At 50.3% G+C, this 17,535-nt stretch overlaps 1 protein-coding gene across 1 annotated transcript in view; it reads left to right on the forward strand.

The window, feature by feature from the left end:
- C2CD2 (C2 calcium dependent domain containing 2) overlaps positions 1-17,535 on the forward strand; it is a 1,192,289-nt gene that overhangs the window by 884,126 nt on the left and 290,628 nt on the right. The window contains exon 9 of the mRNA XM_069636030.1: positions 16,261-16,325. Within this exon, the coding sequence (XP_069492131.1) occupies positions 16,261-16,325 (65 nt within the window). The remainder of the gene's footprint in view (positions 1-16,260; positions 16,326-17,535) is intronic.

Genomic DNA, 17,535 nt, shown 5'->3' on the forward strand with positions numbered 1-17,535 from the left:
GCTTCCTCAGTATGGCTCCTTAGTGGGGCTGGGAGCCTCCTCTCTGGGGGATGCTCTCGAGATTCCATGGCACAACATGAGCGCTTAGGTCTTCCCACCTCTGCCTCTAGTCCATCGGGCGATTTGGAAACTGAAGAACTCGGTGAACTGTTCCCTTCTACTCATAGCCCTGTGGTGGCTGGCCAGGTTTTGGTTCTCAGAACTTCAACATCTGTCAGTGTACCGCCGATCAGGTTACCAGTGACCCCCGATCTTCTTCATCAGGGGGGAACCGCAGATGTGGCACCCCTCTCCACAATCACTCAGCTTGGCGGCATGGTACCTGACTTCAAGTCTTTAGAGCATCTTAACTTGTCTACGGATAACATGCAGATTATCCAGGCAGCCAGAAAACCCTCGATCAGATCCCAATACAGGAGTAAATGGCTCAGGTTCTGTCATTGTTGTTTGGAAAAGCAGTTGGATCCAATGGTGGCTACGATTGACACGGTGCTGTCCCTCGTGTCCTCCCTAGCAGAGTCGGGTGTTCACGTTCTGTCATGCAGAACTTGCCTTTCAGCAGTTTCCGCTTATCTTTCTACAGACCAATTCTCTTATTCTCTGAGTAATCCAGTGGTTAAGAGGCATTTTGCTGGCTTGATACGTCTCTACCCTCCGGTTGGTAGTCCGCACCCGCCGTGGGACCTAAATGTAGTCGTGAGGGCGCTGTGCCATAAACCCTTTGAGCCAATGGCCACAGTGGACCTCAAGTACCTATCCTGGAAAGTGTCCTTTCTGGTCGCCGTTACGTCAGCGAGGAGAGTGAGTGAGTGAGCTCCAGGCCTTGTCAGTAGAGCATCCTTTCTTGGTTTTTCAAAAGGCCAAGGTAGTCCTATAGACAAACCCGGCCTTTCTACCAAAGGTGGTAACTGAATTCCATATGAATCAGTCAATCTCCCTACCGGTCCTTTTTTCCGAACCCTGCCTCAGAGGCTGGAAGGGTTCTGCACTGTCTTGAAGTCAGAAGGGCTCTTAAGTTCTACCTTGACAGGACTTCCGAGCTTAGGAGTTCTTCTCAACTTTTTGTGATCCTCGGCAACCCTCAGGGTAAGCAGGCATCTAAGGCGATTCTTTCTCAGTGGATCGCCGCCTGCATCACAGAGTCTTTCACCGTCCAAGGGCTGAAACCTCCTAAGGGTATTCACGCACACCTGGTGCGGGGCAAGGCAGCTGCGGTTGCTTTTCAGAAATATGTCCCCTGGGAGTCCATCGCTAGGGCAGCTACTTGGGCCTCCCCATCTGCTTTTTGTAAGCATTATAGTCTTGACATGAGCTCAAGAGCTGATGCTCAGTTTGGTCAGGCTGTGCTGAAGAACCTTTTTCAGTAAGGGGTATGTCCATCCACCCGTAGTTCCTGTTAGGAGTGCTTGGGAATCTCCCATAAGTATGGAGGAAAGGGGACGGGACGTAGGAGTATAACTAGGTTACTCACCGTAGTGACCACCTTACTCATAGTCCCCTTTCCTCTATATGCCCGCCCGCCGTCCCCTCTAATAAGGTTCCTCTGTTATTGCTAATTGGTCTCTGACGATAGAAAAGGACTGATGGGCGATGCGCGGGGCGGAGCCAAGGTGGGCGGGGTTACAGCCGCCTGCCGGGCCCCGCGCAGGCAAGAGAGGAAGGACAACATTTTTGGAAAAATTTTGGATGTTTTTTTACAAAAGTGCTCCGGTCCTGTCCCACAGGACGGAGAGATGTCCCATAAGTATGGAGGAAAGGGGACTATGGACTAGGAGTAAGGTGATCACTACGGTGAGTAACCTGGTTATTCCGTGGCACAACATGAGGGCCTATGCCTTCCCGCCTCTTCCTCTGATTCACCGGGCGCTATGCAAGCTCAGGAACACGTTGAATTGCACTCTCCTGTTTATAGTCACGTGGTGGCCAGCCAGATTCTGGTTTTTGGAGCATCTGCCAGTCTGCTCACCGATTAGGCTTCCGCTGATTCCAGCCCTGCTTCACCAGAGTGATCAGCAGTTGTGACACCCCCTGCCCACAATCTTTCAGCTTGGCGGCCTGGTGCCTGAGTTAAAATTTTGTCAGCGGATAATATGCGCATTATCCAAGCGGCTAAAAAACCTTCGACCAGGCCTCCGTATAGGAGCAAGTGGCTCTGTTTCTGTCACTGGTGTTTAGCAAAAAAGCTGTACCCTAGAGAAGCTGCTAACGACACTGCAAGGAACTGAGCTATGCGGTCTAGTCTTTTGGGTGTTGCAGGCCTGGGACTACTTTACCCGGACTACCTTGGGTGTGGCAGGCCTGGGACTATTTTACCTGGACTACTTTACCTGAGACTATTTAAACCACACCCAAACAGCAGAACATGCTTCGCGTTATTCTGCTGTGGGCAGCGTAACACTCAGTGTCCAGTTCTTTGATGCCAGCTTACCTGAAACCAAGGATCTGCAGAGAGAGAAAGAACACTACGAAACTTACCTGGAACAGTATCCTGTCTTCAATCCATCGCTGACTTCAGTTCCACTCACCTGAAGGTACGAACTCCATCATCCGGCACCGCATGCATCCTGGAATACCATAACCTGGAAAGAGGAGAAAGAAAGACAGCATTAGTAAGCGTTTACTCACGTTTCCTCCCCAATGAAGAAAGCCACAGAATTCTTACCTGGGAAGTCCTCTCCTGGTCAGTATCATTGCTGAAACATTACGGCGCTCAGCGAGGAACATCGCAACCTGCAAGGAGAGAAAAGACACAGGTTAGCAATATAAAAGGTGAAACAGCGCCACGCATCGTGCATTACTCACCGGACAGTATCGCGCACACCGCACTTTTGCCTATCGGCCCATGCTCATCTTCAAACTGCATGGCAGCACCGAAATACCTTTCCATACCTAAAAGGAAAGAAGCAAGGCATTATTATTCGAACTAAGAGGAACATAAGAACTGCATATAAAGACTGTAAAGCAGCAAACCTATGGAGTCTCAGCAGGCCTGGATTCCCACAGGGGGCCTTGCACCAGTGAAGTAACTTGGTCGCTGCTCGCCCCCCACATCTACGCACCCCTGCCACGAGGAGCAGGACGGAGAATCCACCTTTTACAATATTAAGGTGAGGAGAAGGCCCAAGGGGGAGGAAGGATTTGAGGCCAAGAGAGGTGGGAAAACATAAAGACAATCTGGCATTGAATCCAGCTCTCCTATATTGCAGACCCATCTTTAACCAGATGCCTTACCAAGGCACCGGGAGAGGGTTCGAGAGTGCAAATCATCCAACCAGGGCTGGGTGGCGTCCCCGTGGATATCAGGTGAGCGCAACAGTGACCTTCGGAGACCCAAAAGGAAAGCTGGCTTTGAAAGCAACTATCTCCCGGCGGATTGCTTCCTGTATCTCTGAAGCGTAGTCCGTTCAGGGCCTTGTATGGGAGGATAGGTCCATGAGACCCCCTCCCCGACATGCCCCACCTACGTGAGGTTCGTGGCTCGTCAGTGGCCCCCCTGTTACCGGTGCCCAGGTAACGGGGTGGCTGCTGATCGACACACAGGACCAATCGAGTTGTAATGTAACAGACCATGGACTCCATTTTGGGAGCGTCAGGACTCAATATTAGATAATTAGATACACCCGAACGAGACAGCCTGCCTGCGAATGCTGCAGCTTGGCCCCCACTCACTGTGCACAGGGAGCCATGCCCTCCCCCGGCGCCTCCATTCCATGGTAGATCCGCTGAAGGCCCGTTCTCACGAGCAACCAGACACGAACAAGTATCAGAATAAACACTGTATCATTTACCTTCCGCAGTACATCACTGTCCCCGAAGTGATCTGACTCGCGGTTCAAGTCTGGAAAAAAACAAAAAAACATCCTAATCGAACAGGCCTCGACCCCGCAGCTAACCTGTAACATGTAAAATACATGGTGCCAATACCCTCCTCGAATGAACCCCTGTCGACGTTCCCCAAATGAAGTGTCAACCACACACCAAAGCTTAACGATTCATAGGATTGCCATGCGTTTTTTTGTTATTTGTTTTTATTATTTTCTCAACAATACAACAAAGAGGATCATCACCTGGTTGCTTAACAATAATCCAATAACTCCCTTCCCTCCATCCCTCCCAACTTTCAAGACCATAACGTTCGTGCACCGAAGTTGTCATGAGCTATTCATATCTTCACATGAGGAGCCGTCCGCCTTCGGGATGAACAGAGTCACTGTGAGCGCCACCCATTGAAGTAGGTCATTAGAAGTGTCCAGTCTTTGTTGGTATTGGGCAGTCTCCCAGACTCTGGTTTCGGCCGTCGACCATCTCCGGGTGTCTTCCCACCACAGTGATCAGCTCGAGGGCGCTTCCAGCACATGGCGATGCGTCTTTTTGCGAGAGTGTACATTAAGTCCTTATGTCTATTCAATGGCTTGTTCTTCTTGTTTCTGGGGTATCTCCCCAGGATGCATGCTTTGGGTGTGTGCACCTCCAGGGTGATGTCAGCCTTAGCCACTGGCATTGATTTGTGCCCAGAAGGTCTGTATTGCAGGGCATCCCCAAAACATATGAGTCATTCCTTCCTGGGGTTCTTTACATTTGGGGCACACAGTGGCATCGGCTCTGCTGAATCTGGAGATGTCTGGGGTGAGGTATGCTCTGTTCATAATGTAGAATTGTATAAGCTGAAGCTGGGCGTTTCTAGATACTTTTTTGTGGTAACGTGTTATTGCCGCCCACTCTGCATCTTCAAACTGTAGGCCACATTCCAGTTCCCACTTCGCCTTACATTTGAGGTCGTGCTGGGTGGTGCAGTCAAGCAGTGTCTCGTAGATTCTGGAGGTTTTGTGGTCCCCCTCAGCAGCTCCTAGCAGGCTCTCGATGTTCTCGTAACCGGTGTCGAGGTTTTCTGCTGTGGACCAGCGGACTGCTAGTCTTTTTACTACTGCGTTGTGCAGTAGGAACTGTCCTGTTGTTATCCCAGAGGCCTCCTGCAGCTCAGCAAACATTAGGATACCTTGATCATCCACCAGGTCTCCCAGGGCAGCTATGCCACATGGCTCCCATATGTCTCTTATTTTCTTTTGGCTCCCAGGTCTAGTTGACATGATTGCCGCAATTGGGATCTGCGGGGAGTAGGGATCTGTTAATTTAGCAGCCTTGCAGGTTCGTTTCCATATCTGAATTCCTTGTAGGATTAAGTGTGTATATTGTTGTTTTGTTCTTGGCTCGATCCAAAGCAGATCCCTGAGGAGCATTTGGGGGATTCCAGGCTGTAGGAGGCAGGTGTCTGTTGAGGCATCATCGGCCATCCATTGGATCACGTGTTTCAGCTGACCAGCCAAATAGTAGAGTTCGACTTTGAGGCCTCCTTTGTCATAAGGTCTCTGCATTGTCTCTAAGGCGACTCTGCGCCTTCCATCTTGCCACAGGAATTTCCTGCAGAAGTTTTGTAAGTCTTTGAAGAATTGTTGTGGTATATTGTATGGGACGTTGGTGAAAAAATATAAGAGTCTGGGTAGACCCACCATTTTGAGCAGACCCGCTCTGCCTGCCACTTAGAGTGGTAGTTTCCACCAAAAGTCCATTGATTTCACCAAGCCTTCCTTCGCCCTAACTGTGTTTAATGCATGCTCAGTCTTGGGGTCTCGGTGGACCGCAATGCCCAGATATTTAAAGGAGGTAGGTTCCCATTTTAGGGCTAGTGTTGGAAGTGCTACAGGGTCGGTCTTACTCAGGGCCGCCAGGGGGTACAGGCAAGATTTACTATGGTTAATATGTATCCCAGTATATCTATGGAATCCTTCTAAGGTCTCCAATAAGTAAGGCAATATGTGTTGAGGGTTTTTTAGATAGAGGAGCATGTCGTCTGCATACATAGAAATTAGGTGGGTTACCCCGTCTATTACTATGCCCCCGTCTCCGTACTCTTGTCTAAGGTATGCTGCAAATGGTTAAATAGCAATGATGTAAAACATGGGGGATAGTGGGCATCCTTGCCGAGTGCCCCGAGATAGATTCCATTTATCGGAGAAGGTGTTGTTGGTGCACACTCTGGCAGCTGGGTTAGTGTAAGTGAGCTTGACCCATTTGATGAAACTTGGCCCTATTCCCATCTTAGCTAAGGTAGCAAGAAGCCACTTCCAGTGGACCGAGTCAAATGCTTTAGAGGCGTCTAGGCACACCACTGCACATTTCTCCTGTCTGCCTTCTGTACTGTATATGACATGATGCAGCTTACGTACATTTTCGGTGATGGATCTACCAGGCACATATCCCGTTTGATCGTGTTGGATTAGGAGTGGGATGGCTTTGCGCAGCCACATTGCCAATAGTGCTGTCAGAATCTTGTTATCCACATTTAGTAAGGACAGGGGTCTGTATGAGCCGCACTCTATGCTATCTTTATTGGGTTTTAACAATGGGATGATGACTGCTTCCCTCATGGTATCTGGGAGGTGACCTGATTCATATGCCTCATTAAGCACTTGGGACAGTAATGGTGCTAGTATTTCCTCGTAGGTTTTATAGAACTCTCCTGGGAGTCCATCCGGTCCCGGTGCTTTCCCAGTGGGCAGGGATCTGATGACGGCTGCTACTTCCTCAAGGCTGACAGGACCTTCTAGGCACTCTATTTGTTCCTCTAGGTGTGGGAGCCTGATGATGTCTAGTACGTCGTCGATCTCTGTGTCGGTTGGTGGAGAGGGATCAGTGTAGAGGGCCTGATAGTACTTTGTGAATGCTAGGTTTATTCCTGCGTGTGAGTGTGCGTCTAGGCCGTCTGCATCTCGGATTAGGCAGATGGGTTTTCTGGGGGCTTCCCGTTTATAAAGCCACGCTAATAGCTTTCCGGGTTTATCACCTAGGCCATGTCTTCTTTCGGTATATTTCACGCAGCTAAGTTTCCCATGTGACTCCCAATGTTGCAGGGAAGCCTGCTTTAGTTCAACTGTTCTACGTATGTGGGTTAGGTCTGAAGAAGCTATGGTTTCCAATTGTTTCAGCTCTTCCTCGGTGCGCGCCAACAGTGATGTGATAGATTTTTGGGCTCCCCCGATGGCGGCTATCATTTCGCCTCTAATCACCACTTTATATGCCTCCCATGCCGTGCTGATGTGCTGGACACCATCTATATTTGTCTGCCAGGAGTCAGATGTACATTGTCTGATCTGCTCACAGAATGCTTTGTCGAATAGCGCTTCGCTCCTGAGTCTCCATGTGGGTATAGGGGGGTCTGGGTGCCATTATTGTCCATGTGGATATCAGGGGGGAATGGTCTGACAGAACTCTAGCCAGATATTGTGTGTCTTCGAACGCATCTAAGTGTTCCTCACCTACTAATATACTATCAATTCTAGTGTGTACTGCGTGTGGGGGTGAGTAGAAGGAATAAGTTCTGTTTATTGGATGCTGGGACCGCCAAAGATCCTTCAGGGCATATTGTTGCATGAGGGCATTTAATATTTTTGCGGGAGGGGAAGGGCGGGCGTGTTTGCTGTCCGATCTGTCAAGCTGTGGGTCTAGGGTGCAGTTGTGGTAGCCTCTGCATATTAACATGCCATTTCTGCATGGGCTCAGCCGGGCATACAAAGATCGAAAGAAGACTGTGGCGTCGTGGTTAGGGGCATAAGTGTTCACTAGGCAAAGTTCTCTTCCTTCAATGGTGCCTCGTATCAGGACCATTCTGCCTTTGTTATCAGTATTAGTGTTGATTAGGTTAATCGGAATGGATGGGGCGATCCAGATTAGTACTCCTCGAGCATAGTTGTAGTACGTGGTGCCTATTAGGGTTCCATTCGAGACTTTGGCCATCCTGCTGTGTTTAGGTGGGTTCCTACTTTATGGCGTCTAAGGAAGGTGTGGACTCTGTTGCTTGACATAGCTGTTTATAGCTATACATAGCTAACATTCCATGGCATGATTTTAATTTTATTAGCCATGGGCGTGGTGTGGGTATGGATTAGTGGGTGGGCTCCGTGGTGGCCCAATCATCCGTTCTATTAGCCTATGGTGCGGTGGGTGATCTCGGCATCCTCTTCTTACGACTCTCTCTTGGTCTGATAGTTTGTGGTTCTTTGGGTGGTCTTGGTTCCCGTCTTGGAGTTCCCTTCCTTATGAACATTAAACTTTAACATTCCACTGAACAAAACACATCTAGCGAGGTTTCCCCCGTTCTGACTTCCCCATTTCTGCTCCATTAGAACCAGGTCTCCTGGTGCCCTATGGGCGGGTATACTACCCAAACTATTCCTGGGGGCAGGAGTAGCTCTGCTTCAGGTGGAACTAATTATGAAGTCTTTCGTATCTGGCGTGGCTCCGGTTACATTGAGGTTGCCGCGTCTCGTAGTGTAGTGCAGCTTATTTGGAGAGCACAGCCTGGGGCTTGTGGAGGTGGGTGCTCATGATTCTGGAGGCCGTTATTTGCATTGTTTCGGTTCAAGGTCAGGGACCTGCTCTTTGTCCATCCATTCGCCGGCTTCAGCAGGGTGTCGAAGAAGTGAGCTCTGTTTTTATGCAGGACTTTCAGTCTGGCTGGGTAAAGAAGCATGTAGCGCAGGCCTGCGCTTTTCAATCTAGCTTTGGTATGGGTGAATTGGGCCCTGCTTCTTTGGACTTGTAGGGTGTAATCTGGATAGATGGCGACCTTCGCAGAGTCTCTTTGTATGCAGCCGCCTGATCTTGAGAAGGCTAAAATAGTTTCTCTATCCTTATAATTGAGCACTTTAGCTTTGATTGGTCTGGGCGGGTTTCCTGGGGGCGGCCGCTTGGCAAGGGAGCGGTGGGCTCGCTCAATAGTGAAGCCTTGCGATAGTATCCCGGCTCCGGTTTCATGTATTAGGAGGTCTTCGACATAGTTCGTGGGGTCGTTGCCTTCGATACCCTCGGGTAGGCCTATGATTCTGATGTTATTTCTCCGGGCCCTCCCTTCTGCCTCGTCAGCTCTGTCTTCACTTTCTGTGTTGGGCCATCTACTTCTTTCACAAGTTGGATCTTTGATTCAGTGTTGTCCCGCACTTGGGTTTCCAAAGCTACTGTTCTACTGGCAATGGAGCGCACGTCTTGCCGCAGCAGGTTTAAGTCAATGGCGACGGCGTCTATTTTGTTTTCCATAGTTTTATGGAGCATCATGATGGCCTCCAAAAATTGTGAGTTCGCCGGTTCAGGTGTGTCTGCGTGTGATGACTCACCACTGGCGGTGCTGGCGTCTGGTCTGAGCGACCCGGTGGCAGCAAAGGTCTCCATGGTGGTTTGTTTGTGTTTGCTTCGTGCGCCTTTTGCAGTCATTGCACTGCGAGTGGGCGAGCCCGCCAGGTCTCTCGTGGGCATCTGTGTCAGTTGTAGCGGCTAACCTTGTGGCGGCGCAGTCTAGAGCTGCCCAGGGCCTATCTGGCTCTGTTGCGTCGCGCGCCTTGTGATGTGTCAAGCGTAGGGTGAATTGAAAGGATCAGTGTGGCGTTATGGAGTTAATGAGCCCCTATGGTATACTGAGTTCTAGGGGCAAGCTCCACTTGACTTAGGTTGGTGGGGCGCTTGGTATTGTTTTCACCAGTGCACAAGGAAGGGAGGGGTAGCCCGCTGTTACGAGGCACTCGCTTTGCAGTGATCCAGCAAGATGCTGACTGTGCCTTCGGGCCGGTGGCCTCGCGGCACGCCGCCCTGCACCGGGTGCGCTCTACGGCTGCAGTTCGGATGTGTCCACAAGCTGGGGCTCATTCAGGGACGGTGCCTCCAACGCACTGCGTGGGGGCCGCAATGTCTGCCAGGCCCTTTACCGGCAACTACTTCCACCGTGATTCCGGGCCGCTCCGTGAGGTATGTAGGGCAGAAGGCCTGAATTCTATGGCCAGCTGGTTCTGTTTAGTGGAGTGCCAATGTCATTCGGGGCCCACCTTGGTGGTCACAGTGAGTCCCCGGGCTATGCAGTGCCGCCTTATGTTGCTTGGCGCAGGGTGCAGTGCCTTTTATACAATTCTCTGGGACAGCGGTGTCCCCAGGGCCCCCCTCCTCCGGCTCCATACCGCTTGACTTCAGGCTGCCGTGTGGGGCTTCTCAATGCTTGGGGTCATGGTTCCACTGGTACCGACGTGCAGGATGCAGGGACCACCTCGGGCCGGTTCTAGTGGCCACGCTGGTTCACAGCAGGTCCCGCGGAGCTGCCTCGAGCGACCCGGCAGCGAAGCAGCCCGCGGTCACAGGGTGTATGTGTCCTTTGGCTGAGGGTGCTGCGCAGGCAGCGCCGCCCGTGTATCCTGCGGGGGGCGATGGCCTCAGGGCCCCTGCAGCTCCACCCCTCCTCTGTTTGCTGGCCGCGCCGTGGCCCTTTCCGGTACACCAGCCCGTGGTTGCGACCACTCCGGGCTCCTCTCCTCCTGCTTCTCGTGTCACCCTGTGCGAGCCCCACACCGCTCCCGCCACGCCCAACCCATGGCCGCCCTCGCAGGCCTCCACCCCAGCCCCTCTCGCCAGCGACCACCCGGGGATCAGGGGACCAGGTCCACTGTTCGCCTGCAAGGTCGCTTCCCCTCTGTTTATATCGCAGGGCACTCGATCCCTGCTGCGGGTGTAGGGTGTATTCGGGTCTTAGCAGGCTCGCGTCGTCGCAGATTAGGATGCTGGTTCCAACTAGGAGTAGGGTCTGCTTGCCGCCGCCATTTTCCTGGTCACAGCGTTTCACTTTCCACAGAGTATCGTCTCTGCGGTGGGTCACAGCCGTTCAATATTTCGGTCTCGGGTGCCCCAGGCATTCATCTGCAATTATGACGAGTTTCGATCATTTTCATAGTTGAAAGCTAAAGCTAGCGACGAATCAATGGGCATATCACACGGAGCTCCACGAGACAAAGCTTTCCTACATGGCGGTTAGCCACGCCCTCCAGGATTGCTATGTTAATTATAAACACCCATGTTGGGGAAGGGATAACAGTTCATAAGTATTGGTAAAGTAAGAATGACCTCAGCCCATGTAAAATACCATGTGCCTAGAAGACTCAATGAAAGGGCTCGATACAGCCCACCTAGTGCGAACTAACCAATGCTGCTAAGTACAAAGGAAATCGGAAAAAGCATTACCAAGAATATGTGTGTCTCGTAGAGTGGGACACGTTTAAATGCATGAACAAGAATGTGAATGTACTATCACTTCTGAATGTATTGCTTCTATGCTCCTGAGTACACCACCATACCTAATGCTACCTCATGTGTTATGCAACTGCTACCATCTGTGATTTCTAAAATGTAGTCATCTGATGTTCAGTGATGTATGAAACACTGCCAAACTTCCATAGTCGTATATGAAATAGTACATGAACGTATAGCCATTAGAAAGGTATAATCACTCTAATATTACTAACTTTATTAACCGTCTCCTCACTCTGCATAGTGTGCAGCCCAGGCACAGAGAATTGCGCTCACACACAAGGCCACCTCCCCTCATCCCGCCAAGGTCCGCCAGGACTAGCTGGTGCGCGGGCAGCACAGCCTCACCTCCCCTCATTCCATTGGACCCGCTTCAAGTATTCACCTCCCCATATCCGAGGCCGCCATGGTCGGCCAAATTAAGTATTTACAACCTGGTCCTAAACCCCACCGCCTCAAGGGGCCAAAGGTGCACCTTCACTAATCCAGTAGTAGTCCGGCTAACCCCAAGTTAATGGGCCTTGGAGAATAGACATTCAAACCTGTACTAACATATCATAAAGTAATTCTTCACTACCTCTAACAAGACCAGAATGACAGGGCAGCTCACCTCATGCCATCAGATCAGACACCCAAGTTTATGACACCCGGTCAACAGGTCAGAAGAAACAGTGCCCTGATGTATTGGTAAAGCCTCACATTACATGTGTTTTCTCCAGTATCCTATTATCCCTTAGAGTAACATATTGCAGGATTTACAGGACAACTGGAAACGTATGAACGGATGAGTGTTTGTGTGTGTGGCCACAAGGGCAGAATGTTAGGGCAACCATCTATCAACGACACTGACTGCGCCTGGCCTGGCAGCCCCACCCCCACGAGCCCATGTGACCCATCCGCCCCACATTAGCGCAACGCTGATGTCCACCAATCCTGGAGCTGCTCATCACTGCTGCGCCTATAGTTAGTCGACGCCACCCAATCCCCAAGACTATGTGCCCCCTATAGTGTGTAGGACTCATGATGTAGTTTTGTAATAAATAAGACTGTCTTTGCTATTGTCAGACAGAGCGCTCTCGGAGCTTGCAGAGTCCTTTGCATGCCCTATTTGACTAGATAAAAAACCTTTTACGTTTCCCCGCACTTGGTCTTGGTCTCATTCCCTCCTGGGGTGTGTCCGTTACTGCCTCTCATTGTGGGGAGGGTAATGCCTTTTGGGGATACTTGCTTTGTCTTCAACCTCCAAAGGGAATTCATGCCCATCTTGTGCTGGGCAAGGCAGCTGCCATTGCCTTGCAAAAATATGTTCCCTGGGAAACCATTGCGAAGGCAGCCACGTGGGCTTACCCCATCAGCTTTTGTGAAGCATTACTGCTTAGACCTGAGCTCCAGGGCTGATGCTCAGTTCCGGCAAGCTGTTCTTAAAACCCTCTTTCAGTAAAGGAGTTGCATCCACCTGTTATCCTGTAAGGAGTGCTTGGTAATCTCCCAAAAGTATAGAGGAAAGGGGACAGGACATAAGAGTATAAAAAAGTTACTCACCGTAGTGACTACCTTACTCCTAGTCCATATTCTCCTTTCATCCATACGCCCGCCCGCCGTCCCCTCTAATAAGTATCCTCTATTATTGCTTAAATGGTCTCAGACCTGGCGATAGAAAAGGACTGAAGGGCGATGCGTGGGGCGGAGCTAAGGAGGGCGGGGTTACGGCTGCATGCGGTACCCCGCATAAAAAGAGGACGACACATTTTTCAGTTTCATGCTTTTTTACAAAAAGTGCTCCGGTCCCGTCCCACAGGAGGAAAGGTTGACTGGACTAGGAGTAAGGTAGTCACTAGGGTGATTAACTTTATTATTCCCTATGGAGACCCTGCTGAGGCACCCTAGGACCGCTGGAGAACTTGGGGGCGGTAGACCAACAAGTGTGGCCATCAACCCCAACCATCCTAGGTCTCCGGCTGAGCTGCGTCACAGCTTTTCCCTCTGGGAAGGGATGGGGTGCCGGGGCTCACTGGGTCCCCCCCTGGACTTGGGGATGATCGCCTAACGTAGGAGACATGCGCTAAAGGCCGGAGACTTCACCCTCGACCATGCTGGAGATCTGGCTGTGCTGCGTTACCGCGTTTTCCTCTGAGAAAGGACGGGGACCCTGCCGGGGCTCCAGGGGACAGCCGCTGGACTTGGGGACGATTGACGCACATGGGAGACAGATGCCCAAAGCTAGGGACAGCAGCCCTGACCGTCCTGGAGCTCTGGTTGGCCTGTGTTAAAGCTTTTCTCTCTGTGGCGGCATTGGCACACTGCCAGGGCTCCCTGTGACTGCCCCTGAACTTGGGGAGGGACGACCAACCAGGGAGACGGGGGCCCAAGGCTGGGGCAGCAACACTGACCATCCTGGAGCACTGGCTAGGCTGCAATACAGTGTTTCCCTCCGCTGACAGATGGGGACTCTGCCAGGGCTCATTGGGGACACCGCTGGACTTTGGGACGGTCGACCCACTTGGGAAACGGGTGCCTAAAGCTGGGGATATCACTCCCAACCGTCCTGGACCTCTGGCTGGCCTGTGTTACAGCTTTTCTCCACTAGGGTGCCCCGGCAGTATGCCAATCCCTCCCCAGAGAGAAAACACGGCACGCCCCCAGAGCTCCAGGATGGTCGAGGGTGACGTCCCAGGCCTTGGGCATCTGTCTCCCTTGTTGGTCGACGTCCCCAAGTTCAGCGGCAGTCCCACGGAGCCCCGGCAGGGTCCCCATCCCTCCCCGTAGGTAAAAGCTGTAACGTGGCATGGCCAGGCTCTAGGACAGCCAGGGGTGCTGCCTCCAGCTTTGGGAGTCTGCCTTGCATGTGGGTAAACCGCCCCCTAGCTCAGCAGCGGTCATCAGACAACCCGGGAGGGTCCCTGTCCCTCCCAGCAAGGTAAAGATGTAACGCGGCATGGCCAGAGATCCTGGGCGGCCGGCGGTGCTGCGATGGACAACGGGCCAAACAGCCCCCACCCCCAAAATACATTCCCTGGTCGCCTAGTGCTCCTTTCTGCTTCCCAGGGGTGGACAAATTGGGCCATACCCTCAGTCGCCTCCCTACCCCCTGGGAAGCAGAAAGGATGTGCCACTAACAGTGTAGTGGAATGTTGTTTTGGGTACAAATGGGTTCAAAACAGCACCCATCTGCCCCAAAGAAGGCAAAACATTGTCCCCCCCTTTGATTATTTTGGTGGTTGGTGGTAGCCTGTTTGGCTTGGGGCCCCCATCCCCAAAATCAATTCCCTGGTAGTCCAGTGGGGATTGCTGGTCTAGAATTGTGAGAGGGCTCTTTGGAGAGAGAGTATCCCCTTTTCAACGAGCCCTCACTAGGCCAAACCGTGCAAAGAATGCCCTTTCAGGACGCAAATACGTCTCAAAGAAATGTGCATGCTGACGCCTTTCAGCTTAAGCATTTAAATTTCATTTCCTGCGTGCGCAGACGTCCTCACGGCAACCCCCAGACACTGAAGGGGGAATTCCTCCTCTTCTCTGCCTGGGGGTCGGAGGGATCAGCAGGGGGGGGGATTTTCCGACCCCCCCCTAACAAACCAACCCAAAGGTAAGCAGTGCGGAGGATGAGGTATCTTGTTTCCCGAACTGGTAATGTTGTGAGAAGAACTAGATACTTTGTCCACCGCAGTTAAGGGGTTAATGCCTATGGGTTCTTGGCATGTTAAAAATGAATAAATAAACATATCTACACAAATTTAAATGCCTAAAAGGCAACCAGTCGAAAAAAAATGTTTTTAAAAAGCACTGCCAACTTTGTTACAGGAAAAATCTGAGATGTCCTCATAGCCAAAAATGTTGATATGGGCGTGGTCTCAAAGTTTGCCAAAATGTATGGTTCTGTCATCAAAGGCACAATTGTTTCTCCTATCTGCAGTACGATTACACTTCTGGAAGGAATTTGGCAAGGCCCATTTCCCAGCGAGTTTTCGTATTTACATTAATTTATAATACCAGAAACCTTGTGTCTGGGTCTTGGTACACAATTAAAAGTAAGTGTCTCGCTAGGACAGCTATACAGTCTTGAAACCTTGTGTTTTCACCCACTCCTGCCCACACATTGACTCCATTTTCGCCAGGATTCATTCTCTTGCACATTCACCAGCTTTCCTTCACTCTTACTTACACCAGGCCCACCTCACCCGGACCACATACTCCCAAACACATATACATGATGATCTCCTAAACACTTGCACATATACAACCACACACAATCACTCTCATACATGCACTCATACAGCTACACATTCATTTTTTCAGCTTTCCTCTTCCTCGGCTCCCTTCCAGACTCCCGCGCATTCTGCTGCTGGTTGGAAGGTCCGCTCGGCAGGGAGGAAACATGAGAGGTAGCCCTTTAATGCATCACTGATAACAGGTTCCAAGAGGGCGAGGTGGAGCAGTAGGTACTAACTATTCTAGGCCCCTTAACCATGGAAAGACATTGGACAGCACTCTGGGCATTTTCGGGTTTTAGGACTCCAGCCAGCATAACCAATTCTGCTGTGGAAGACTGGAGAAGCAACACGCCCCAGATTTGCATGACTAATTGGACATGCGCAGCTGGGTTACTTTACCCAAGGAACCTTGTTTCCCCATAGTACAGCCAACCAAGAAGCACTACCTAAGCTGCACTTTACAGCTTTGGGAGTGCTCTAGTTTTCACTCATCCATAATAGGTGGTGACTATGGTCAAGCCGCCATTGTCAAAAAGGTTAATAGTGTCGTTTTTTCTGATTCTGAAAAGACCTGTAATAAGTGTTTTCGAAATTGAGCTTGGAAAGCAAAACCTGGCTTTACTCTCTGAACCTTTTCAAGCAGCTTCCGAGCTCGGCTTGTGTTCTAAGCAGAGGCGTTGCTAGGGGAGGGCTAAGGGGGGCTATAGCCCCTGGTCTTTTGATTGTAGCCCCGGATAGAATCTCAGGAGCCACAACCAAAAGGCTAGCTAGTTCTGACATCAGCGTAGCCCCGGGCCTTTTCCAGACCTAGCAACACCCCTGGTTCTAAGTAACTGAAAGAAGGGCAAATCATATGCATAATGCATGTGCCAACAATCGTAGGGTAAGGTATGTTTGCTTTGCTGAAAAATAAACCAATCTTTTCTTACTCCCTCAGCGACTTGAATGCCAAATCGAAGGAGTTGCATCTGCAGATTTTAGAAGCTGGGAAATCCTCAGAGAGTAAGTGTCCCCTTTTTCATTCTATTTTCTGAGTAGTAGAACTTTGAAGACTAGCATAACAGTACACATTCGACAACTGGGAATATAATTGCCCTAGATCTTTTTCAAACTTGATGTTGTCTTAAGACCTTCCCAGCCGGCATCATTGCATTCTTCAGATGTGTTGAAGCTCAATGGAGCAGCTGGGTTTATGGCAAATGTCGGACACCACACTCATTAGATAGACAGGACAGAGATGCAGTCTTCATAGGTTTAAATACAGATGCCATCTATTGCGACAAGCAACATTTGAAGAAAACGTAGAAAACAATTTACACAACTGATCCTTCATGAATGCTGGAGTGAGAAACAAGTATCAACTGAACCTGAATTGCTATTGTGCAGTTAAATAATTGAAATAAGTTCATATAATAACATTGCCCTACAGCGCAATTCATTTGAACAGTATTTTTAATGCGATAAACTAATTTCAAGCTTTAACCACTACCATAATTTGTCAGCGCAAGCAAGCACCTGATTCTTCCCTTCACCGGCGTTAGTGTAATGCTGGCTTACCAGAGCAAATTGGAAAAGTTGATAAATGCATACACTATACCTTTTCTTCCCCGATTCACAATCTGCTATTCCAGAATGAGGTTTACAAAGGATTTCACGTAGCCTTGAAATTCTTTTAGGTGGCTTGTTAGCCCCACAAGAGGGGGTGAGTTGGGAAACAACAAGCACAATGTGAAATAATTGAAATGTGGCCCTTAATGTCCAGACAGATGGTATCGTCTGGGACTTTCAATGCTACATACCCCTCCTAGATGACGTGGGCGGCATTGAAAGCTGATGGCGTGTTTTTGTTTACCCCTTTTAAAGGAGGGTAGAGGTGTACATGGGTAGAGGGTTTAGCAGCAGGGCTAGTGAGCATTGTCAGACAGTGCTCGGACAGATGTCTTCTGAAAAAGATGCCCGCAGCATGGCAACACATTAGCCTCTTAACCCTTATCAAATATTTCTGAAAGGTAGTAATGGAATTATCCTGTGGATGAGCAGTGCTTCTGTCACAAGTCCATTTCAATTCATACTCCTGACACTCAAGCCTTGGCTTTGTGATTGAACCTGGAATGAAGATTACCCCTGCTAGCTGCGCAGGGAGTATTAATTCTATTAAAGACTAACGAGGCGGCATTATGCTTCATCTTCATTTATTTCTACTCTTCAGCAG

Source organism: Ambystoma mexicanum, chromosome 7p, assembly GCF_040938575.1.
Source record: "Ambystoma mexicanum isolate Mex_15411 chromosome 7p, UKY_AmexF1_1, whole genome shotgun sequence".
Classification (NCBI taxonomy): Eukaryota; Metazoa; Chordata; class Amphibia; order Caudata; family Ambystomatidae; genus Ambystoma; species Ambystoma mexicanum.